Source organism: Lithobates pipiens, unplaced genomic scaffold (genome assembly GCF_037356315.1).
Source record: "Lithobates pipiens isolate NorthernLeopardFrog02 unplaced genomic scaffold, aLitPip1_a1.2 Scaffold_13, whole genome shotgun sequence".
Taxonomy (NCBI): Eukaryota; Metazoa; Chordata; class Amphibia; order Anura; family Ranidae; genus Lithobates; species Lithobates pipiens.
In genome coordinates, this window is record NW_027507718.1 from 408,532,538 (window position 1) to 408,557,157 (window position 24,620).

Below are 24,620 nucleotides of genomic sequence, written 5' to 3' on the forward strand. Positions count from 1 at the left end.
TAAGGGTTTACAACCACTTTAATATCTAAACCACTGGCAACAAAAGTGAACACACCCCCTAAGTGAAAATGTTCAAATTGGGCCCAAAGTGTCAATATTTTGTGCGGCTGCCATTATTTTTCAGCACTGCCTTACCCTCTTGGGCATGGAGGTTGCCACTGGAGTCCTTTTCCACTCCTCCATAACCACATCATGGAGCTGGTGGAAGTTAGAGACCTTGTGCTCCTCCACCATCCATTTGAGGATGTCCCACAGATGCTCAATAGGGTTTAGGTCAAGAGACATGCTTGGCCAGTCCATCACCTTTACCTTCAGCTTCTTTAGCAAGCCATTGGTCGTCTTGGAGGTGTGTTTGGGGTCATTATCATGTTGGAATACTGCCCTGCGGCCCAGTCTCCAAAGGGAGGGCACCATGCTCTACTTCAGTATGTCACAGTGCATAATGGCATTCATGGTTCCCTCAATGAACTGTAGCACCCCAGAACTGGCAGCACTTTTGAAGCCTCGAACCATGACACTCCCACCACCATGCTTGACTATAGGCAAGACACACTTGTCTTTGTACTCCTCACCTGGCTGAGACCATCCGAACCAAATAAATTTATCTTGGTCTTATCAGACCACAGGACATGGTTCAGTAATCTATGTCCTTAGTCTGCTTGTCTTCAGCAAACTATTTGCAAGCTTTCTTGGGTATCATCAGATGCAGACCAATTTGTTGCAGTGTGTGGCATATGGTATGAACGCTGAAAGGCTGACCCCCCACCCCTTCAAACTCTGCAGAAATGCTGGCAGCACTCATGTGTATTTTCCAAAGATAACCTCTGGATATGACTATGAGCAAGTGCACTCAACTTCTTTGGTTGACCTTGGCGAGGCCTGTTCTGATTAGAACCTGTCCTGTTAAACAGCTGTATGGTCTTGGCCACCATGCTTCAGCTGAGTTTCAGGGTTTAGGCAATCTTCTTATATCCTACGTCATCTTTATGTAGAGCAACTATTCTTTTTTTTTCCAGATCCTCTGAGAATTCTTTGCCATGAGGTGCCATGTTGAACTTCCAGTCCAAATTTTTTTTAACACACCTGCTACCCATTCACATCTGAGACCTTGTAACACTAATGAGTCACATGACACCAGTGAGGGAAAACGGCTAATTGGGCCCAATTTAGACATTACTCACTTTTATTGCCAGCGGTTTAGACATTAATGGCTGTGTGTTGAGTTATTTTGAGGGGACAGAAAATGTACACTGTTATACAAGCTGCACACTCACTACTTTACATTGTAGCAAAGTGTAATTTCTAAAGTGTTGTCACATGAAAAGATAAAATAAAACTCCTTAAGTATTTGCATCGTTGTATATACTGTACTACATATGTAACATCCCACTGTCAGGATTTTTCCTTTCATTTTATGTCCACTGTAACCAGCAATTATTTGCATATTCTTGTTGTATTCAATTTTCCAATAAAATTCTTGTAAAAGAAAAGATAGAATAAAATATTTACAAAAATGTGAGGGGTGTACTCACTTTTTTTAGATACTGTGCATGTGACCGGCTGTGATTGGACACTGCCGATTACATGGTTAAAGAGCCGCGTCATCAGCTCTTTAGAGAGATCGGGGTCCTATGAACATGGCGCACCCACAATTGCCCAACTGTGTACCCTCCCGCGGGGCGCCATCATATGGTGTCCTCCCAAAATGAGAGTAGCACCACTCCGTCCAAAAAAAATTGTTTGGGTAGAGTGTTGCATGACCATGCAATTGTCATTCAAAGTGTACTGAAATCTGAAAATTGTGCCCAGTAAGCAAGTGGTTAATATTCACAGTCTCATCTTTATAAATATATTTTTTTTACATCTGTTGTTGTAACTACATTTGTAAATGTATTTGCAAAAAAAACAACGTGTGGCAATGCCTGCCTAGCAGCACCTAGCCCGCGACCTAAGTGATCAGGACTCTCTAGTGACAGCCAGCCCAGCACCCGGCAGCTCGCGCAGCCTGTGTTTGTGATGACGTATAATGTGAGCGCCGTGCACGTGGTGACACGTCAGGTGTTGTCATTCCCGACTCTCACTATGGCGAGTGGTGTGGGTCTGGCGGCGTTTAGTGTGAAGGTGTGGGAGCCGGTGGTGGCGAAGTCCCGGCGGGCGGTGGTGTTCATGGACGATCCGTGTGCGGAGGTCCTGCACTGGTGTGGCGGCCCCGAGCTCTTCCTGGCGGCCGGGGCTCTGAACGTTAAGGAGTTCTCTAGCTTCGAGTCTGGCGCCTCCAACCAGCCCAAAGCTGTGTTCGTGGTGAGCGGGGCTGTGCGGGGCCGGGCCCTGGAGATCATCCAGGATGTGGTGAGCCAGAGCTCCTTCCAGTACTGCGTTGTGGTGAGTGCGGTGGGCCCCGGGGAGGCTGAGGCCCGGCCTATGCAGGAACAGCTGGAGGAGAAGCTGTGTCAGTGGATGGGAAACATGGGCTACACCGCCGAGGTCCTGTGGGCCCCTTTGTTTCTGGCCCCGCTCAGCCCTCATCTCCTCCTCACACCGGCCTTCCATGACCTCTTCCCCCTCCTACCTGACCAGGACCTGCACGCCCTGAACCGCAGCCGGCCTGACAAGAAGAGGTTCCCGGCCCTGGCCGATGTGGACTTCCCTTCTCTACCCCCCGAGCTTCAGACTCGTATCCGGAGCCTGGTGTGTGAGCTCAACATGATCATGGAGGGCATTGGGGTCCGGGAGGAATGCTTCTCTGTTGGCCATCTCAGCAGGATCATTGCCGGAGAACTGGCCAACTACCCTCAGGCCAAGAACCGACGGAAGCTGGCACAGAACAAGGCGTCACTGGTCTTCATAGACCGGAGTCTGGATGTGACTGGTATGAGGAATACCTTCTTGACTTGTTAACATTGTGTGGGGGGGAGTGCCAGACACAGGCCCCTCGGTAGTCTGGTTCCCCGTGGATGATGTCTTCAGCACTACAAATAAGCGCCCCCAGAGATGGACTATGACAGTGGATCCTTGGTTCAACATGACTAACGTCACCAATCACACATTGTCACTGGATACTATCAACATTTATCAGATCTATCATGTATCAGTCTGAGGAAAAGATCTGGGGGCTTGTTCACACTGCCTGCTAAATGCTCCCTTTTAGCCTCGGTTCACACTGCGATGCGGAAACAAGCACGGTTCCTGTGCAGGTTCCTGCATCGCATCTCCCTCGCAGGCAGTTCACGCTGCCCTCTGCTGCGGGTGACAATACACAGGTAATGACACCCGCGGATCAGTTTGCAATTTGAACTGAATTCAGACGGCAATTGAATCGCATGGGTGTGAGCACCCAAGTGATCAGATTCCATTGCAAGGGGGGAAAAAAATGTTCCAGCAGCATTTTCATGCGAATGCAATGCGAGTTCAGCCACACAAACTGGCTGATTTTGCATCGCTCACGGTCGGCACAGCAATGCGGTGCAAATCCCATGTGATGGCTGTATTCACAATAGTGTGAACCCAGGCTTAGTGTGTGGGTAGCTGCTGGTTCTACCCTGTGGTGAGGGTCTGGTGTGATTCCCATTTTTTAAACAAACAAACAAAAGAAAGCAAATAATGCAGTAAAACGAAGTGACACTTAGTGTTTTAACCCCCCCCCCCCAAAAAAAAAAATACAGATCCTGATCCTTTAAAGCAGATTACAGAGCATAATGCTTGTGCTGTGTAATCTGCCCCCCTCTAAACTGTAAAAAAAAAAAAAACCTTCCTAAACCTGCCACTTCCTGTATGCCCTCTGAAAACTGACCCACGATAACTGGGGCTACTCAGCCCTGATCACGTGGTCAAAGTGCATCCCTTCGTCATACGCTGTTCTCACCCCCCTCCCTGCCTGTCGGCATCCCCTCTGTCTCCGCCCCACTGCTATTATTGAAGATACAAAACCTAAAGTTGTCACTGCCAGCCTATCTATTAGAGGCCCGGTTACATGACTCGTGGCCGCTTTACAACTCGGAGACAGGGCTTCTGCAGGAGGAGCTGAGCGGCAACGTGATCTCCCTGGCTGACGTCAGAGGGAAATCATGGTCCCTCCTGCAGTAGCTGTGTATCGGAGCTGAAAAGCTGCCGCGAATCACATGACCGGCCTGAAGACTGCTCTAAATGGCTCTTTACACTGCTTGTTTTTAGAAAGGATTTACAGTGTTGTATGCCAGCCCCTAATAGAGCAGCTGGCAGTTAAAAAAAATAAAAAAATAAATAAAAAAAAAACGTAACAAACACTTAAATTCATGTTCCCACACAGCAGCTCGGGATATGTGGTAGCTTCCTGTGCACTGTATTTAAATGCCATATGTCCTAATCTTACTACACCTTCCATCTTTTCTGCAGTGCGAATGGCGCTAATGGAAAGTAAAGTGGTTGTAAAAGCTGAAGGTATTTTGCCTTCATGGATTCTATGATTGAAGGTAAAAAAAAATGTGCGCTTCAGCTCCTCCCTAATACTTAACCGCATCTTCATCCAGCTATGTTGCATGAGAAACATGGCTGTCCGGGGACTCCCTCTCAGTGGCTAAGACAGCAGTGGCAGCCATTGGCTGTCAGTCACAGCCAATGCGGAGAGGCTGAGCTGCAGCTCTCTTATGGATGCATAGAGCTGTGCTCAGAAGTGAGCATGCACCAGTGCCCACATTGCAAGCTGCTTGCTCTGAGTGCACTGGTTAAAGGGGAGGAGCCAGGAGCGCTGACTGGGGTCCTGAGAAGAGGAGTATCGGGCTGCTCTGTGCAAAAAGAAAAACCATAACAAAGAGCAGGTAAGTATAACATGATTTTATTTTATTTATTTTTTCTAAAAAAAGCATCCAAACCTTTAATCTCACTTTAAATGATTTCCATGTGCACTAGTGTTGACTGGTGTTTATTCAGTGCAGAAAAATTCCAGTCACCGTATGTGTGAACGAGCCCCTCCCCCCCAAAGGAAACCAGGTTACTATGGGTGTCCTGATAAGATGGCACAAACCTCCACAAAATTACTTATGTAACTGCCTTTGAAATACGTCAAAAACAAATCTCAGATGGTTTTATTAACTCAGTATTAAACTATTATTTTGCAGCTTACCATTTTCTTTAGTTTTCTTTTTTAGGCTTTTTTTCCATTTTCATTTGATAATCCTGCCAGCAAATCTGTTTTTCAAAAGTGCAAACTTTACAGCAGAATGTATAAATTCATATGAATTAGGCAAACCATTTAACGCTGGCAGGGGTGATTTTAATGACCATTTAATTATTAATGTAAAACCTTTATCCCATAAGCAACAAAACTGTTTGCTGTAACTGCTTATAAATTACAAGCTTCAGTTTGTCAGTGTATCTAAATCTTCTAATACATTTAACCACTTCGCATCCAGGCCAATTCTGACATTTCTCTCCTACATGTAAAATTCATAATTTTTTTGCTAGAAAATTACATAGAATCCCCAAATATTATATATGTTTTTCTTAGCAAAGACCCTAGAGAATACAATGGCGGTCGTTGCAACTTTTTATCTTGCACGGTATTTGCGCAGCAATTTTTCGAACATGTTTTTTTCAGAAAAAAAAAAAAGTTTCATGCTTTAAAAAAAAAAACAGTAAAGTTAGCCTAATTTTTTTGCATAATGTGAAACTTGATATGCCGAGTAAATAGATACCTAACATGTCATGCTTCAAAATTGCACACGCTCGTGGAATGGCGGCAAACTTTGGTATTTAAAAATTCCCATAGGCGACGCTTTCAATTTTTTTACTGGTTACATGTTTTGAGTTACAGAGGAGGCTAGAATTATTGCTCTCACTCTAATGTTCGCGGCGATACCTCGTGTGGTTTGAACACCGTTTTCATATGTGGGCGGGGCTTGCGTATGCGTTCGCTTCTGCGTACAAGCTCACGGGGACAGGGGCGCTTTAACATATTTATTTTTATTTTTTTTACTTTTTTTTTTTTTTTTTAGTTTGACACAAAAAAAAAAAAATGTATTACTTTTATTCCTATTACAAGGAATGTAAACATCCCTTGTAATAGGAATATGGCACGATCGGACCTATTTATTGTGAGATATGGGGTCAATGAGACCACATCTCACCTCTAGGCTGGGAAGCCTAAAATAAAAAAAAAACGATCATGGCTTCCCAGCCAAGGTGGTGCCGTTATTTTGAATGCAGAGGCCGGGCATGTCGTCATAACATCGCGTTGCACCGATTTGAACAGTTCCATTGCTGAATATAGGGACTGACTTCATGTGTTTTGGACCTGTCAAATTGCACGACAGGTCGCACCGGTGTAAACAGGCTAATACAGGAGATAAGTTACTGGCTAGATAACCAGGTGAAGGGGGTGGGGGGTAGCCTAAAAAAAGAAAACAAATGCATCCACCACATCTAATGATTGTTAAGTTGCAGTATATTATATTTTTGTGTGTAATACTATTTTAATTTAACTACAACCCCAATTCCAAAATAAGTTGCGGCGCTGTGTAAAATCTGCATGAAATTTTGCAAATCGCATAAGCCCACATTTTATTCACAATAGAAAATGTATCAAATGTTAAACTGAGCATTTATCATTTAAGAAAATAAGGTTACTTTGAAAATGACGGTTTATCGACATGTGGCCGCCGCTGAAAAGTGCCCACCCATGTGCAGAATGGAACGGCACTCCAGCTGATTTCCTGATCAGCTGGAGTGACGGCACCATAGCGCATGCGTACATTGTAGGACCCTTTTTTAGATGGGAGATAACATTTCACAGCCACAGTTTAATGTTATTCAAACAGCAGAGGGACAACGTATTTGTCATATTGCGCCGCAGGTTTACAGCGAGACAGTCTGACATGTACGGTGTCCCTCCGCTCTTTGCATAGCTTTCAATTGTGCCCGTGAAATGTTATCTCCCGTGTCAAAAACCCTCCTACGATGTGCCCATGCGCTAAGGTGACATCACTCCAGCTGATCTTCAAATCGGCTAGAGTGATGGCACAAATCGATAGAAAAACGTCATCAACATGTCTCAATGTTGGGGTAGGGCCATTTTTAGCACAGTGTAGCATTTTTCCTCCTCCTCTAACACTCTTTAAAAACTTCTGGGAACTGAGTTGCTGGAGTTTTGAGAGACGTTGTCCCATTCTTGCCTGATATAAGGTTCTAATTACTCAACATTCCTTCTTTGTCGTATTTTTCATTTCAAGATTCGCCAAATATTTGCAATCGGTGAAAGGTCTGGAGTGCAGTCAGGCCAGTTGAGCACCCAGACTATTTTACTATGAAGCCATGCTGTTGCCATAGATGCTGTATGCGATTTACCATTGTCCTGCTGAAATATGCAAGGCTTTCCTTGAAAAAGACGTTGCCTGGATGGGAGCAAATGCTGCCAAAATAATTCAAACTTTCGATTCATCTGACCACAGAACAGTTTTCCACTTTGGAACAGACTGTTTTAACCCCTACTTGACACGTTTATCCCCTTCCTGCCCATGGCAATTTTCAGATTTAAGTGCTGTCACACTTTGACAATTGCATGGTCATGCAATACTGTACCCAAACAACATTTTTATCTTTTTGCTAAACGAACAAAAATTTTGAAGAATTTTGTTTTTTATTTTCGAAAATTTTATAACAGACACCTAAGTAAATTTTTCTCGTTCACTGAGGAGTCTGCACCAATGGGCACTGAAGTAGCACCAATGAGCCGGAACTGATAGCAATGACAGGCAGCACTTGTGGGGACTGTTGGGGCTGCACTGATAATTGGGATGCTTTTGATCAGTGCCCTGATTAAGATGTAGATGTCCCCTGTGTGGATTTTCCAGTTATCCGCTCTCCTCATGTGTTTTCAGTGTGAGGAGAGGACTACCGATAACTAACAAATACTGTTTACACGCTGGACACAGCTGGTCACATGGTAAAGAGCCACTGTGATTGACTCTTTATCCTGACCTGTGATCAGCTGTGTCCAAAGGACACATTCCACATTTTTCACGCTACAACCAAAAACGTAAATGTATTTTATGTGATAGACCAACACAAAGTGCCACATAATTGTGAAGGGGAAGGAAAAGGATAAATGGTTTTCAAAAATTTTACAAATATGTGAAAAGTGTGGCATGCATTTGTATTCAGTCCCCCGAATCAATACTTTGTAGAACCACCTTTCTCTGCAATTACAGCTGTGTCTTTTTGGCAATGTCTCTGCCAGCTTTGCCTATCTAGAGTGACATTTTTGCCCATTCTTCTTTGCAAAATAGCTCAAGCTCTGTCAGATTGGATGGAGAGTGTCTGTGAACAGCAATTTTCAACTCTTGCCACATTCTGTGTATTTAGGTCTGTACTTTGACTGCGTCATTCTAACACATGAATATGCTTTGATCTAAAACATTCCATTGTAGTTTTGGCTTTATGTTTAGGGTTGTTGTCCAGCTGGAAGGTGAATCTCCACCCCAGTCTCAAGTCTTTTGCAGAGACTGACAGATTTTCTTCTAAAATTGCCCTGTATTTGGCTCCATCCATCTTGCCAACTCTGACCAGCTTCCCTCTCCCTACTGAAAAAAGCATCCCTACAACACTATGCTGCCACCACCATGTTTCACGGTGGGGATGGTGTGTTCAGGGCGATGTGCAGTTAGTTTTCCCGCCACGCAGCGTTTTGCTTTTAGGCCAAAAAGTAAATTTTGGTCTCATCTGACCAGAGCACCTTCTTCCATGTGTTTGCTGTGTCCCCAACATGGCTTCTCACAAACAGAATTCTTATGGCTCTCCCTGAACACACCATCCCCACTGTGAAACATGGTGGTGGCAGCATCATGTTGTGGGGATGCTTTTCTTCAGTAGGGACAGGGAAGCTGGTCAGAGTGTTGACAAGGAGATGGGTGGGGCCAAATACAGGACAAGTCCAGACTTAAATCTAATTGAGAATCTGTGACAAGTCTTGAAAATTGCTGTTCAGACGCTCTCCATCCAATCTGACAGAGCTTGAGCTATTTTGCAAAGAATGGGCAAAAATGTCACTCTCTAGATGTACAAAGCTGGTAGAGACATACCCAAAAGACTTCCATCTGTAATTGCAGCAAAAGGAGGTTCTACAAAGTATTGACTTGGGAGCTGAATACAAATGCATGCCACACTTTTCAGAAAAAAAAAAAAAAAAGTGAAAACCATTTATCGTTTTCTTCCCACTTCACAATTATGTGCCATTTTTTGTTGGTCTATCACATAAAATCCCAATAAATTACATTTTTGGTTGTAACATGACAAAATGTGGAACATTTCAAGGGGTATGAATACTTTTTCATGGCACTGTATGAAATTTACAAATCATTGCATTCTGTTGTGTAGATTTTACGCAGCGTTCCAACTTTTTTTTTACGAAATTGGAGTTATACTATTTTAAGACCCAGTGTAATTTCTAAGTTAGGAGTGAATCTCAACCTTGTCTTTTTGCTTGATGTGTTTTCCATTGAAATTAGTATAAATGTATCAATTCGACACATGCATTAAGACATCATGACATGCTTAAGTGTATCACTGTGACCATCAACACACCATCCTTTATGTGCAAAGGTTCTGGTTTAAGCTTAGAGTTTGCAAACTGCTCTGAAAAATGTAGTCAATGGGTATGATGTACTTCAATTTAAAGGAGGTTTCATTTGATAACTAGCTTGCAGTTTGCCAAGTAAATATGTTTGACCTTGCTGTGCAGGTGAAAAAAAAAAAATCTGTACCTCTTGGGTGTATTTTGTGGTCACTATGTGACACTAGAATGTTTATGTAATTTAATAAATATATTAATATTTTACATGCGTTTGGGCATTCTGTCTTTTATATGTGTCAGTAAAATAAATGCAGTGCCTAATATAGAGCCTCAGGATTCAAGCCAGTGGAACTATTGTGCCTGTGCATCCTTTTTCTGCTGGACCTAAAACCTTGCCTAATTTCACATCCCAGGTCTGACTGCCACACACATCCCAGTTGTGTAAAATTGGCAGGCAGACTTCCTCAGTTGTCATAGTCTGGACCCTAAGGAATAATCCCATCACCTGGAAGTGTTTCAAACTCCTCTGTCCTTTATAGTGAATGCTATGTTGACTTTCCCTCATTAAAGCTCCTCCCTCATCTGCTCTTCAGGATTGAGATAGAGGACTTTCTGATGATCTTCATTGCACCGAACTGGCGCAGGTGGTCATGGTAACTGCATATTGTCAGGCCCTTGAAAGACTGCCCGTGGGCTGTCCTGGATCTTCTGTCCCAAGGACCGGTTACTTGGTCACTGGCTTTAATGTCTTCGCTGTTGAAGTCAATTCTCTAAAAAGACTAGGAAATTGACCTCATAAAGCAACATCCATCCCATGAAATTCTCTGAGAGAAATCTTTGTTTCTCAGGTCTGGTCTACACCCGCATTAGGCCTTAGCTATTCTTTTTCAAAGAACGCATGACTGTAATTCAGTGGTGAAAGCATTCGTGCAAGGTGCCACTTACCTTGCTTCCTCTGTGTCTTCACCACTGGCTCTGTGGGATTTGCAAAAAACAACCTTTGAAACCTGCTCTCACTCACAAGGTTGACTTTTTTTTCATTGCTGTCCGCTCTGTAAAGCGAGTGTCTTGAGTTAGCTGCCTTATCCTGTAAGAGTCCTTTCTGGTGTTTCACTGGCATCAGTGTTAATTTTGTTGACGGAAATAACCCTATAAGTCCACTAAAATACAACTAACACAATTCAGATGATAAAATACGAATAAAATGGCATTTTAAGCAAAAGACTGACTAAAACTAAATCAAAATTTGACTAAAAAATGATCACTGCACTACCACATAAGAAGTAAGGGGCATCTACTAAGCTGCTGGAAGAAAAAACTATTTAAGAAAAAGACTATTCTTCCTTTTTTTTTTTTTTTTTTTTTTTTTTTTTTTTAATGTTGATAATATATTCAGACAATATGTGCAATGGCATTACAACCAATTGTTTACAGTTTTTGGAGGGGTCTTTTATATTAACCAAAAGACGGCTACAGTGTGGGTTTTAATTGCTGGGAGGGCATCAGTAGATGTCCTCCTGTGCATGAGCTGCCTGCATGTCCTGTGATCACTGAGTCAAGGAGACTCGTCTGATAGGAGTAAGGGGCCAATCCTGGTCACGTGATGTAAACAGAAGATCGATAATCAACTTTTTTTTTCTCCTCTTGCTGATAGCGTAAGGAGGGGTAAAAAAGCCGCTCACAGGCTTCTGCCAGGGACATCAATCCTGAACAGGGAGAACCACCACCACCTCATCCAGTGCAACCTTTTTATTGTCTTCTCATCAGCGCACATCAGTGAAGTAGAAAAATTACCTGTTTGCAAAATTTTTATAATAAACTTTTTTTTTTTTCTTCAGCAAAAAATAAAATACCAGCAGTGATTAAATCCCACCAAATGAAAGCTCTACTTGTGGTAATTTTTTTTTTTTTTTTATAAATATGTACTTTTGGTAGAGTGTTGCATGACCGTGCAATTGTCATTCAAGAGCGACAGTGCTGAAAATTGGCCTGGGCGGGAAGGTTAAATGCCCAGTAAGCAAGTGGATAAAGTTTCACTTCTGCTTGTCAAAAAGCTGTATTTTATGAAACTTTGTTTTATTTATAGTGGTAAATATCACAGTGGCTAAATCTGTGCCTGTAGTGTGTGTGTGTGTTCATACCTTAATACCATAAATAATGTTACATTTTTGCTCCAGGAGTGAGTTTGGAAATTCTAGAGAAATGCTTAAATAGTGCATTACATTTTAACCAAACCCATTAGATTTTAGTTGACTAAAATACGACTAAAGCCAAAACAATTCAGAGGACTAAAATAGGGAAAAGACTATGACTAAAACAAAATGAATATTTGCTGTCAGAATTAACACTGACAGGTTTGCCTTAAGGCCTAAGAGCCGGTTCACACAGGGGCGACTTGTCAGGCGACTTAGCTGCCTGACAAGTCGCGTCCCGTTCTGTATTGTGGAACCATTCTAATAGGAGCGACTCAAGTCGCTCCGACTTAGAAGAAGGTTCCTGTACTACTTTTGGGGTGACTTCAGGCGACTTGCATTGACTTCTATACAGAAGTCATTTTGCAAGCCGCCGCTGATGTTGTGTGCAGGTTGCCTGAGTCAGTCGCGCTGCAAGTCATGCTGCCTCTGTGTGAACCGACTCTTAGGCCTTATTTTTTTCTTAAAGAGGTAGTAAACTAATTCCCAAAAACGTGGCTCCTGCAGAATAATGGCATACTAGAATGAAGCACTCCAGCAGTGCCCTGTCGCGGCTTCCATCTTCACCCAGTCTTATTATAGACTTGTAGGTACAAGTAAGCCATGGGAGATTTACTACCACTTTAACTACTTCCCACCTGGCCAATGTACATATACGGCCGGGTGGGAGCTCTCAACTTCTGAGTGGACGCTCCTGAACTTCCATCAGCAGTAGGGGGATTGTGTGCCCGTGCAGCGGCGCGATCCCGATGCGCCCGTGTCACCCGGACACGGCGCATCTTGGATCGGCAGGAGGGTTCTGTGATTGGCCCTCCTGATCACATGACGGCCGTGTCCAATCACGGCCATCATGTGATGTAAACAAACAGCCGGTTGCTAGGCAATCGGCTGCTCCTCTCCTCACATGGAAGTCGTCGCTGAGGAGAGGAGAGCAGATCGCTGCAGCGGACTGGTGATCAGTGAGTATGAGCTGTTTTGTTTTCTTTACAGCTTTTTACTCACTGATCACCAGTCTAGTGAGAACACACATCACCACACAGTATAAACACAATGTCCTCAAAAAACACTTGTCCCCAATAATAAAAACACATGCCCCCCACATATGTCCCACTAAAATCACATGTCCCAATGATTATCTGTACACATATGCACATGATCATTTGCGTACATATGTCCGTACTCACACAAACCAATTATTATACACTTAACCAAATTTTTTTTTACCAAAGACATATAGCAGAATACATTTTGGCTTAAATTTATGACAATTAGATTTTATTGGATTTCTTTTCAAATGGAAAGAAGAAAATAGTTTTTTTTTCCAAATTTACGCTCTTTTTTTCGCTTATATCGCAAAAAATAAAAAACGGAGTCGTTAATAAATAACACCAAACTAAAGCTCTATTTGTGCAAACAAAATGATAACAATTTAATTTGGCTACAGCGTAGCATGACCGCGCAATTGTCATTGAAATTGCGAGGACGCTGAAATCTGAAAATTGGGCTGCGAATGAAGGGGGCGAAAGTGCCCTGTATTGTAGTGGTTAAGGCGACTTTCTTCCTAGCACTTTAAAGCGGGAGTCCGCCGGGACTCCGCGTTTTTTTTTTTTTTTTTTTTTTAAAGTCAGCAGCTACAAATACTGCAGCTGCTGACTTTTAAAATAGTGACACTTACCTGTCCAGCGCGCCCGCGATGTCGGCACCCGAAGCCGATCTCTAGATCGACACTCGAGTGCTGCCGCCGCCATCTTGGGTATGGGAATCAGGAAATGGAGCCTGTCGGCTTCATTTCCCGGTTCCCTACTGCGCATGCCGCTGCGCAATGAGGACGGTCCCCGCTGCCTCTGGGATCTGTGTGTTTCCCAGCAGGCAGCGGGGCACTTGCGGAAGGGGGCGGGCACTTGCGGAAAGGGGCGTAATGTACGCCCCTTTCCGCAGAGAGCTAGCCCGGAAGTGGGTGCAGTTACCTGGATTATCCAGGTAACTGCACCCCCCTCCCCCCTGAAAGGTGCCAATTGTGGCGCCGGAGGGGGGGAGGAATCCGATGAGCGGAAGGTCCATTTTAGGGTGGACCTCCGCTTTAATTAGGACATTGTGCTTTCTGCTCTATGTCCTGCTCAGAAACATCCTGCGGAGGAATTTTCCTCTTCAGTCTTGACGTGGTATGCACTGCTTGATACTATATTTCTACTACAACTCATTTTTTTTTATTTCTCAAGGTCGTTTCTGAAGGTCCCTGCCTCTTGCGTCACTATTTCCTGGTAGATTAGGTGTCTAACCCAGTGGTCATTAACTCTGTCGTCAGGGCCTACTAACAGGCCAGGTTTGCAAGATAAGTGAAATACATCACAGGTGATATCATTTTCTGCTCAGTGGTTGCAGTATTCTAGTCTGCATCTCCCCAAGGTAATACATAAAACCTGGCCTGTTAGTGGGCCCTGAGGACAGGGTTGATGACCGCTGGTTTAACCACTTGCCGACCAGCCGCCACAGTAGTACTGCGGCAGAATGGCACTGCTGGGCGAAACAACGTTATGTAACGTCGTTTGCCCTGTGGCCACTAGGGGCATGCGTGTCCCCTGAGCTGATGCGAGTGCCTGGTGGTCACGATAACTGCCGGGATCCTGCGATCGCCGCTGACACATGGAGATCCCGGGATCTGTGTGTGTAAACAGTTTCCGACTCTGAGTGGTAGACAGATTGAGTGAGACAGATTGTACGAACAGCGATCTGTTATCTCCCCCCGCACAGTCCCCTCCCCCCTTCAGTTAGAACACACACTAGGGAACACATTAACCCCTTGATCACCCACTTAGTTGTCAACCCCTTCACTGCCAGTAACATTTTGTACAGCAATCAATGCATTTTATAGCGATGATTGCTGTGTTAATGCCAATGGTCCCAAAAATTTGTCAAAATTGGCCGATGTGTCCGCCATAATGTCGCCGTCCCAATAAAAATCAGAGATCGCAGCCATTACTAGTGAAATAAAAATGCCATAAAACTATCTCCTATTTTGTAGACGATATAACTTTTGTGCAAAACAATCTATATACGCTTATTGCAATTTATTTATTTTTGTAACCAAAAATACATATCGGCCTAAACTGAGGAATTTTGTTTTTATTTTTTTATATATTTTTGGGGGATATTTATTTTAGCAAAAAGTAAAAAATAATGCGTTTTCTTTTCAAAATTGTTGCTATTTTTTGTTTTATAGCGCAAAAAATAAAAACCACAGAGGTGATCAAATACCACCAAAAGAAAGCTCTATTTGTGGGGAAAAAAAGGACGTTAATTTTGTATGGGTGCAACTTCGCACGACTGTGCATTTGTCAGTTAAAGCGACGCAGTGCTGAATTGCAAAAAGTGCTCTGGTCAGGAAGGGGGTAAAATCCTCAGCGGCTGAAGCAGTTAACATATACACATAAGGTTTCACCCCTCCTGACAAAGCACATTTTACTAGATCTGTTAGTGCTTTATGGGCTTTTTCGCATCAGGCATCTGCTTCCAACATTTGCAAGGTCGCCACTTGGTCTTCTTTTCACATGTTTGTTAAGTTTTACCAGGAAGATCTTCAGGCCTCTTCTTAGGCCAGTTTTGGTTGTATGGTGCTACAAGCCACTTGCTGAATGCTCTTAAGCCTTTCCTTGATACATTTTATCGGTGGGCACCTGTTTGCTGTGTTGCCTACCACTCAGTTGGATGCATCAATGGTGTAAGACTTAGAGCCTGAGTCCTGTAATGTATGATCAAGAAAATAGGATTTTTGTCTTACCTGTAACAATGCTTTTCTCCTAAATTAAAGGACTACTGAGCCCCCCCCCCCCCCCCACTTCTGTTTCATATGATGTATTCCTATTTTTGCTAAAACATTAAGGCTTGCTGGGAGTTGGGGTGGGGGGTTTATATGGCAGTCCTTACAGCTTGTAAAATCACCTGAAGGCAACTGCATAACTCGGTGGTCTAAGACCTAAAGATCCTGTGTCCTTTAACCACTTCTGGACCGCCCACCATCGTTATACGTTGGCTATTTTAAGAGGCATATTGTTATGGCAGCAGCTAGCTGCCATAACCCCGGTATCCTCTTCTTCAGTGAGCGGTCCAGCTTAAGATAGAAGTAGTCTCTGCGGCAGATTCGCTGCAAGATGACTTCTATCGTGGGGGGTGAGAGGCAGCCTCCCCCCCTCCCGGAGATGATTGGATATTCACCCTTGCTGGGCATGGAGACGAATGAGGGGATGATGGCCCCCACCAGTCTCCATAACAATGCAGGCCGAAAGTGACGTCCGCCCACAGCTCTTAAAGGGCCATTTTTTTTAATTATTTTTTTAAATGACGTTTTATTGCATTTTAGTGTAAATATGAGATCTTGTAATAGGAATAAAAGTGACAACTTCTTTTTTTTTTTTTAAACAGTGTAAAAATAAAAGGTAAAAGAAATGATAATACATTTTTTTTTTTTTTTTTTTTTTTTAAAGTGCCCTGTCCCGACGAGCTCACATGCAGAAGCGAACACATACATGAGTAGCACACGCATATGAAAACGGTGTTCAAACCACACATGAGGTATCGCCGCCATCAGTAGAGCGAGAGCAATAATTCTAGCCCTAGACCTCTAACTCAAAACATGCAACCTGTAGAATTTTTTTAAACATTACCTATGGAGATTTTTAAGGGTAAAAGCTTGGCGCCATTCCATGAGCGGGCGCAATTTTGAAGCATGACATGTTGGGTATCAATTTACTCGGCGTAACATTATCTTTCACAGTATAAAAAAATGAGGCTAACTTTACTGTTGTCTTATTTTTTAATTAAAAAAAGTGTATTTTTTCCAAAAAAAGATTTGCTTGTAAGACTGCTGCGGAAATATGGTGTGATAGATAGTATTGCAACGACCGCCATTTTATTCTCTAGGGTGTTAGAAAAAAAAAATGTATGTTTGGGGAGTTCTAAGTAGTTTTCTACTGAAAAAAATGTTTTTAACTTGTAAGCAACAAATCTCAGAGGCCCGGATCGGCCTCTTGGGAAAAATCCCAAATTTAAAAAATAAAAAAGTTTTGATTTTTTTAAAGAAAGGGTTATAACCCTTGTTTGTCCCATTGGTGAGATTTACATTAACTTTCTGTCCCATAGCCAAAGCAGGAAGTGAGGGGAAATCCCTGCAAAAGAAGAGACTCTCTTGGGGCTCCCCTAGGTCACCAGAACTAGTGTCCCCATTTGTAAGATTTCCCCTCTTACTTTTCTGGGGACAACACAAAATTTGGGGTTTTCTTTTACTTTCAATGATGATGATAAACAGGTCATATATAGGGAGGGTGAATCTCACTAATGGAGGTGAAGACAGCAATTAAAAATGACAGGTGTTCTAATCCCTCTCTATCTAAAACTAAAAAACAATGTTTTGCCTTTAGTTATACTTTAATGTATTTAAAGAAAACGATTTTATAGGTCAGAATAATGCTCTATTTTAGTTGCCAAACAGGTGTCCCCATTGGAAAATTTCCCTTCAACTTCTGTTCTGGTGACATCTTTAACCACTTACCTACCAGGAACTTACACCCCCTTCCTGCCCAAGCCATTTTTCAGCTTTCAGTGCTGTTGCACTTTGGATGACAATTGCGCGGTCATGCTACACTGTACCCAAACACATTTTTTATCATTTTCTTCACACAAATAGAGCTTTCTTTTGGTGGCATTTAATCACTGCTGGGTTTTTTATTTAAAAAAAAAAAAAAAGACCAAAAATGTAGAAAAAAAAATGTTTTTTACTTTATTTCTGTCAGTAATTTTTGTAACGAATTTTTCGCCTTCATTGATGTGTGCTGATGAGGCGGCACTGATGGGCTGAACTGGTGGGCATTTATGAGGCGGCACTGTTGGATGGCACTGGTGGGCATTGATTGACAGCAGTGATGGGCAGCACTGACTGGCATTGCTAATGTGCACTGATTTGTGGCACTTGTGGGCACTGAATGCTGCCACTGTTGGGCACTATATGCTGGCATTGGTGGGCACTGTTTTTTGACACTTTATTCATTGTCATCAGGGCACTGATGATCAGTGCCCTGATTGCATCCCTAAATGTCCCCCTGTGAGGAGATGCCGCTGATCAGCTCTCATCGCCCTCTGTCAGTGGGAAGCAAGGAGAGCCGATTACCGGCATCTCCTTGTTTACATATGACCGGCTGTGATTGGACACAGCCAATCATATGGTTAAAGAGACGTGGCTCTTTACAGATATCGGGGTCATGCCGTGTTTGCCGCGATGCGTGCTCCTATTCTGGGGCGCCGTCAAATGACAGCGGGGCGGGCAGCAAGCAGTTAAAGTGTTGGAGAACTGAAAACCCAACAGAGATTCCAACACTTCTCTAATATTTCTTGTCTTGATTCTGATTATTTGCTGGGAAAAACGGCTCCACTTTTCCTAGCTTAGGTTTTAAGAAATCAAGTCCACACGAGAAAACAGATTGGGTCCACCTGTCTGTTTTTCAGGCAGACCCATATCGGGTGGCAGATGTAAATGGACATTTTTGTTTATACCCGCCTGCATCTAGTTTGCCAAAAACAGATGGATGGGGATCTGTTCCCCATCGGTCTGGCGCAGCACTTTTGTTCTTTCTAGGCACCCTTTAAAATTGTATACAATCTTGAGGCACCCCATTCTAAAATGAGAAAAAAACAAAACTAATAGTTTTTACATAAAGCAGTGTGCAGTGACATCTGCACAAGTAGGACAGCCAACATTAGATATTTTAAAAAATGTCATGTACCTTTTGCACACTGGTATTGACTAGCATTCCAGCTTTTCTCTTCTGCCCCAGTTTCTCTCCTTTAGTCAGCTAACGTGACCCCAGTGTTGACAGAGAGGGCCAGGTAAGGGGCAAATGAGGATGTCTTCAGGCGCCTGATGTTCTTCTTATCAGCCTATGCCGTTGTTGGGACACCAGCAGCTGGCCAACACAATGCCCAATGCAATGCTGCACAATAAAATCGGGTGGCTTTGTGCAACAAAAAAAAGACCGTTTTGATGCACCCTCTGGTTTGTTGAAAATTTTGGAAAATGTTTTAGGCACTTTGCCAAGGCACCCATAAAGAGCCCAGAAGGCACCCCAGGATGCTACGACACCCTGTTTGAAGCGGATGGGATGGAAAGGGACAGACCGTGCGTTTCCATCTAGCCGCCCCATATTGAACAATGGGCTGTGCCTGTGTCCGCTCTTCATAGTGGTCTGGAGAGGACACGGACCTGTCACCCACCGGCTCAGTGGACAGATCTACTGCTTTAACTCTGAGGTGCTTTACAGGTAGAGGTCGACCGATATATCGGCCGATATTTGCAGTTTTTTAAATAATCGGCATCGGCCGATTGTGCTGATAAAAAGCCGATTTAGAACTACAGCAGGACTTTAAAATGACTTCTGTATAGAAGTCAGTGCAAGTTGCCTGAGTCGTCATAGCAACACTTTCCTCCTCTCTGGGCAGACTGCCAAGAAAAGAACAGAAAGATACAATGTTTACACTTGAATGAATGAAGTCATCTATGTTTGTAGAAGTTCTCAGTTTAACCATTTAAAGACTAAATCTTTTCTGACACTTGTTGCTTACAAGTAAAAATCCTGTATTTTCTGCCAGAAAATCACTTAGACCCCCAAAAAACTATATATATTTTTTTAGCAGAGATCCTAGGGAATAAAATAGCGGTTGTTGCAATATTTTATGTCACATGGCATTTGCACAGAGGTCTTTCAAATGCATTTTTTTTGGGAAAAAAATACACTATTTAAAAATAAAATAAAAACAGTAAAGTTAGCCCATTTTTTTTTTTTTCGTCCAAAAGTTTTGACTACCTGTTTTTATTTAATACATAGGTTTTTTTTTTTTTTTTTTTTTATCTAAATCATACATACAAGTAAACTGATTGGAGGTTTTTTTTGTTTAATAAATGTTTAAATGTAAGAAATTTTCTGTATCACTTATGAAGGCTGCTTTCACACTGGAGCGTTGATGGTAAAACGCAAGTTTTAGCGGCTCTTTACCATCATTTTAGCGGTGCTATTTGGCTACTAGTGGGGCACATATAACCCAGCTAGCGGCCAAGGAAGAGGTTAAATGCACCCATGAAGCACTGCTGCCAAATCTCATTGCATGCGCTTCGGCAGTGGTGCCCATTCATATCGATGGGCAGGAGTGGTGGCGGAGCGGTATACACCACTCCAAACGTGCTGCTTGGAGGACTTTTTTTTAAGATCCTGCCAGCGCATCGCCTCAGTGTGAAAGCACTCTGTCTTTCACACAGACTGCAGGGGAGCCATTTTGCAGGCACTTTACAGGCGCTATTTTTAGCCCAAAAGCGCCTGAAATACACCCCAATGGGAAAGGTGTGTTAGATCAAGGGGGATTAAAAAAAAAATAATAATAAATAAAAAAGGAAAAAAAATAAATAAAATAAAATCGGCCTAACATATCGGCCCAAAAAAATCGGCATCATATATCGGCTATCGGCCGCCATGATTTCTAAATATCGGCATCGGCCAGAGAAAAACCCATATCGGTCGACCTCTATTTACAGGCACTATAGCACCTGTAAAGAGCCTCTCCTCTCATTCCAGTGTGAAAGCCCAAGTGCTTTCACACTGGAGCGGTGTGCTGGCAAAACGCCAAAAAAGTCCTGCAGGCAGCATCTTTGCAGCGCTGTAGGAGTGGGGTATACCCCACTCCTAAAGCGCCCCTGCCTGTTGAAATCAATGGGCAGTGCCACTGGTGTGCTGGCAAAGCATTGCTAGCGTCCAAAAAGCGCTGCCAAAAAAGGACGGTAAAGCGCCAGTAAAAATAGCGTCACCTTACCGCCGACGCCCCCAATGCCCCGGTGTGAAAGTAGCCATGTGTTTCAGCGCTCGGTAGCGTACACTGACACCACATCTATAATTGTGCTGAGAAAATGCTGCATAATCGGCTTCTCCGCATGTTGCAAGTACAGTGTAAAGAGCCCTACCAAGATGCATTTCATTGGCCAATCATCTTCCATAGCAAACCTAAAATTGTCATACAGGTCGTTCAGGCCTTTCGTATCTCTGCTGTGCAATATAATGTGGTGCAGAAAATATAAGGCTTCGAATAACACAACGTTACCTGTAACAGCTGCTACAGAGGTGGAGTGAAACATGTTTTCTAGCTACCTGGGTACATTTCTTCTTCATTATGTGGTCCTGGCAGTAGGCATCTGTTTAGTCTGGGTATTCACTGATGAGTGCCTGTTCATGCTGACTACAGATTGTCATTCAGATTTCAGATGCCTTCCCTAATGGCACAGGTTGGAAAATAAAAGCTGTTTACAAGTTTTTAAAATGTGCTTTATTTTGCTAGAGTGATTGCAAAATAGTTCATGCTGTGTAACAGTAGCCTTATGACATCTGTCTGGGCATTTAAAACACATTAGCTCTTTCAGTGCATCCAAGAACAACAAGCAGCCTCACAAACAGAGCTTCTAAACTTTAATTCCTGTTTGAAAGCGGTAATAACAGGCCAATTTACACTTCTACATGTACAATAACACAAGCGCTAACTTATTTTTGTTCATGCCCGCCCCTCCCCATATAGAAGCTGGGAAGTTATTTAAATGGTTCCTCTATGTTGAGAAGTTGAGAAAGGTTGATATAGACAATAAGACCCCTTTCACATTGAGGTGCTTTTTAGGCATTTTAGTACTAAAAGTAGCACCTGAAAAGCACCTCTTGTGCCTCCCCAGTGTGAAAATCTTTCACACTGGGGCGGTGCGCTTGTGGAAAGGGGGAAAAAAAGTCCTGCAAGCAGCATTTCATTAAAATGAATGGGCAGCGCTGCAACACGGGTGCTTTTAAGCCTTTCTTCAGCTGCTAGCCGCCGAAAAGCACCACCGAAACTAGCGGGGCATTACTGCTGACGCGGCGCGGCCTCAGTGTGAAAGGGGTCTAAGTTTTGACCTTATCTAAAAACATATGTTATTCTAAAATGCACACCAAGAAAGTGTGTTGTTTTTTTTTTTTTTTTTTTTTTCCCCCCCCATAAATTCTTTATTATAATACATTTTAATTAAGTTGTATCCGTTTTGTTTTAGGGGCTGTTGGGCATCATGGAGACAGTCTAGTGGAGAAGATCTTGTGTGTTCTTCCCCATATTCCTGGACAAACAAGTGATGTGATGATTAACATGGATGAGCTCACAGACCTGCGAATTGATGGTGAAAATGAGGGGATAATTGCCCCTGGATGCTTGTCGCAGCCACAGTAAGCACAGAGTTCATACACATTTTTATTATGGTTAAATTTTAAGATTTTAGGCGTTAAGCATTGGGGTGTGATGTTCATCCACATCTCCAGTCACGGCACACCTTGCGTTCTCTGAAAAGATGTTTTTTAAATTGAAGAGATGCCGCCTGAGCTACCTACTATGATTTGTGTACTAAAGCTGGATCTTTAAAGTGTTTGTAAACTAAAAAAGGGATCCTGTACAGCACAGTGCTTGTGCTGTGTAATTTGGCCTTTTGCATCATGTAAAATACCTGGCTGATATTGTCTGGTGCTGCCCTCCCCTCCGTACACTAACCATGGTTTATCATGGCTGCTGAGCCTTGACAGCTTGGTCAGTTTACATGCCTCCGCCATCCGCTGTCTCTCCTTGCTTGTCAGCTGTGCCAGTGCCCGCCCAGTCCCTGCTGCTGCTAAAGTTGCTGTTTTGTTTCTATAATCCCTAGAGTATGTGCCCCAATGTATGTTATGTATAAAAAAAAATATGCTGCTGTATATCTAAATTCAGTGCGCTCAAGTGACCGCTGCTGTCTACCCCAATCTGGCAAATACAGGGGACGGGGCTGAGAATCCCCCGCTGACGGAGAGCTTCAGGTGGTCATGTGACCACTGAGCGGCCCTCTGAAATTATGTATACAACGGCATATTTTTGTTTTAAATAACATACACTGGGGCACATACTGTACTCTATTTCTAAAAAATATACCGCTGTATACCTAACTTCAGAGCAGTGAGTGCGGCGCTCACATGACCACCCGCCGCTCTCTTTCCAGCTAAAGTCAGCAGGGAATCTCGGCCCGCCCACGTTAGTTGTTAGATTGGGGAAGACAGTGGTGGGCAGTCACGTGAATGCTCTGAAATTTGTTATACAGCAGCATATTTTTTATACATAAAATACACTGGGCCACATACTGTGATCTAACACTAGGAAAGAAAAAAAAGTGGCTTTACAACCACTTTAAGTTTTTCAATCGTGGAAGGCAGTGTACTGTATGAATTAGATGAAAGTGAAATTTTGCCTACCACAGTAGCAGCCACATGTCACACACTTCATTGGTGGTAGTTTATTTTTACAGTGCAAATAATGTCCAAAGGTCACTTTCAGCGAGAGTTCAGTATTATCCAATTCCCACCCGGTTACTGCTTTGCGGTCTCAGAGCTGCGCAGTGGTGCGATCCATGACTGCTGTCATGGAAAAAAAAAATCCTGATCACCCCCCAAAGCAGTAAATTATCACTATGGAGACACTGCACTGCTCTGGTGAAAGTATGTAAAAAAAATAAAAAATAAAAAAAAATCAAAAATGTTTATATAACCTACATTGTCAAAAGTATTGGGATGCCTGCGTTTACCCACACATAAACTTTAGTGGCATCACAGTCTTTGTCCGTAGGGTTCAATATTGAGTTGTCCCACCCTTTGCAGCTATAACAGCATCAACTATTCTGGGAAGGCTGTCTACAAGGTTTAAGAGTGTGTCCATGGGAATGTTTGACCATTCTTCCAGAAGTGCATTTGTGAGGTCAGGCACTGATGTTGGATGAGAAGGCCTGGCTCGCAGTCTCCACACTAATTCATCCCAAAGGTGTTCTATTGGGTTGAGGTCAGGACTCCGTGCAGGCCAGTCAAGTTCTTCCACCCTAAACTCACTCATCCATGTCTTTATGGACCTTTGTGCACTGGTGAAAATAATTTGGTGGAGGGTGTGGGGTTGTTTTTCAAGGGTTGGTCTTGGCCCCTTAGTTCCAGTGAAGGGAACTTTTAATGTGTTAGCGTACCTGAACATTTTTGACAATTTCATGCTCCCAACATTGCGAGAAAAGCTTGGGGATGGACCCTTTCTGTTCCAACATGACTGTGCACCAGTCTCTTTTTCAACCACTTTTCTTGCATTTTTTTTTTCCATTTTTGTACCATTCAAACTAACCAGTGTTAATTTTGTTGACTAAAACATTTTAGTCGACTAAATGAATACTATTTTAGTTGAGTAAATATGACTAAAACAACAACTGAGATGATTAAAATACGACTAGTCAAAAGACTAAAATGGGACTAAAACCCTATTTTAGTCAAAAGACTAAGACTAAAACTATATTGAAATTTGACTTCAAAATTAACACTGGTCTGTAGTGCATGTTCATACCTCAGTACCATAAATAATAACATATTAGATTTTTCACTCCAGCAGTATATAATGAGTTTGGCAATTGTAGAGAAATGTTAACTAATGCATTACAATTTAATTATAACTATTAGATTTTAGATGACTAAAATTTGTTTTAGTCGACTAAAATGTACTGGAGATTTAGTCGACTAAATACTACTAAAACAATTGCAGAAGACTAAAATGGGACTAAAATGGCATTTTAGTCCTAAGACTAAAACTACTGGTAAATCAAAATTTGCTGCCAAAATTAACACTGAAACTAACCATAGTAGTTTGTACGATCTGACTGTGTTTGGGCAGCTTAACCAGTTGAGACCCGCGCTATAGCCGAATGACGGCTACAGTGCGGATCTTCTTTGCCGGGACGACGGCGCGCTCTGTGATCGGCGAGTCTATGAGACTCGCCTGATCACCGATCCGAGCAAGGGGTCGAT

At 42.9% G+C, this 24,620-nt stretch overlaps 1 protein-coding gene across 1 annotated transcript in view; it reads left to right on the top strand.

Annotated features, from left to right (window-relative positions):
- The first annotated feature begins 2,032 nt into the window (after positions 1-2,032).
- The window catches only part of SCFD2 (sec1 family domain containing 2), a 729,048-nt gene continuing 706,460 nt past the window's right edge, over positions 2,033-24,620 (top strand). Inside the window, exons 1-2 of the mRNA XM_077477494.1 lie at positions 2,033-2,869; positions 21,830-21,998. Coding sequence (XP_077333620.1) covers positions 2,083-2,869; positions 21,830-21,998 — 956 coding nt within the window. The 5' untranslated portion in view covers positions 2,033-2,082. The remainder of the gene's footprint in view (positions 2,870-21,829; positions 21,999-24,620) is intronic.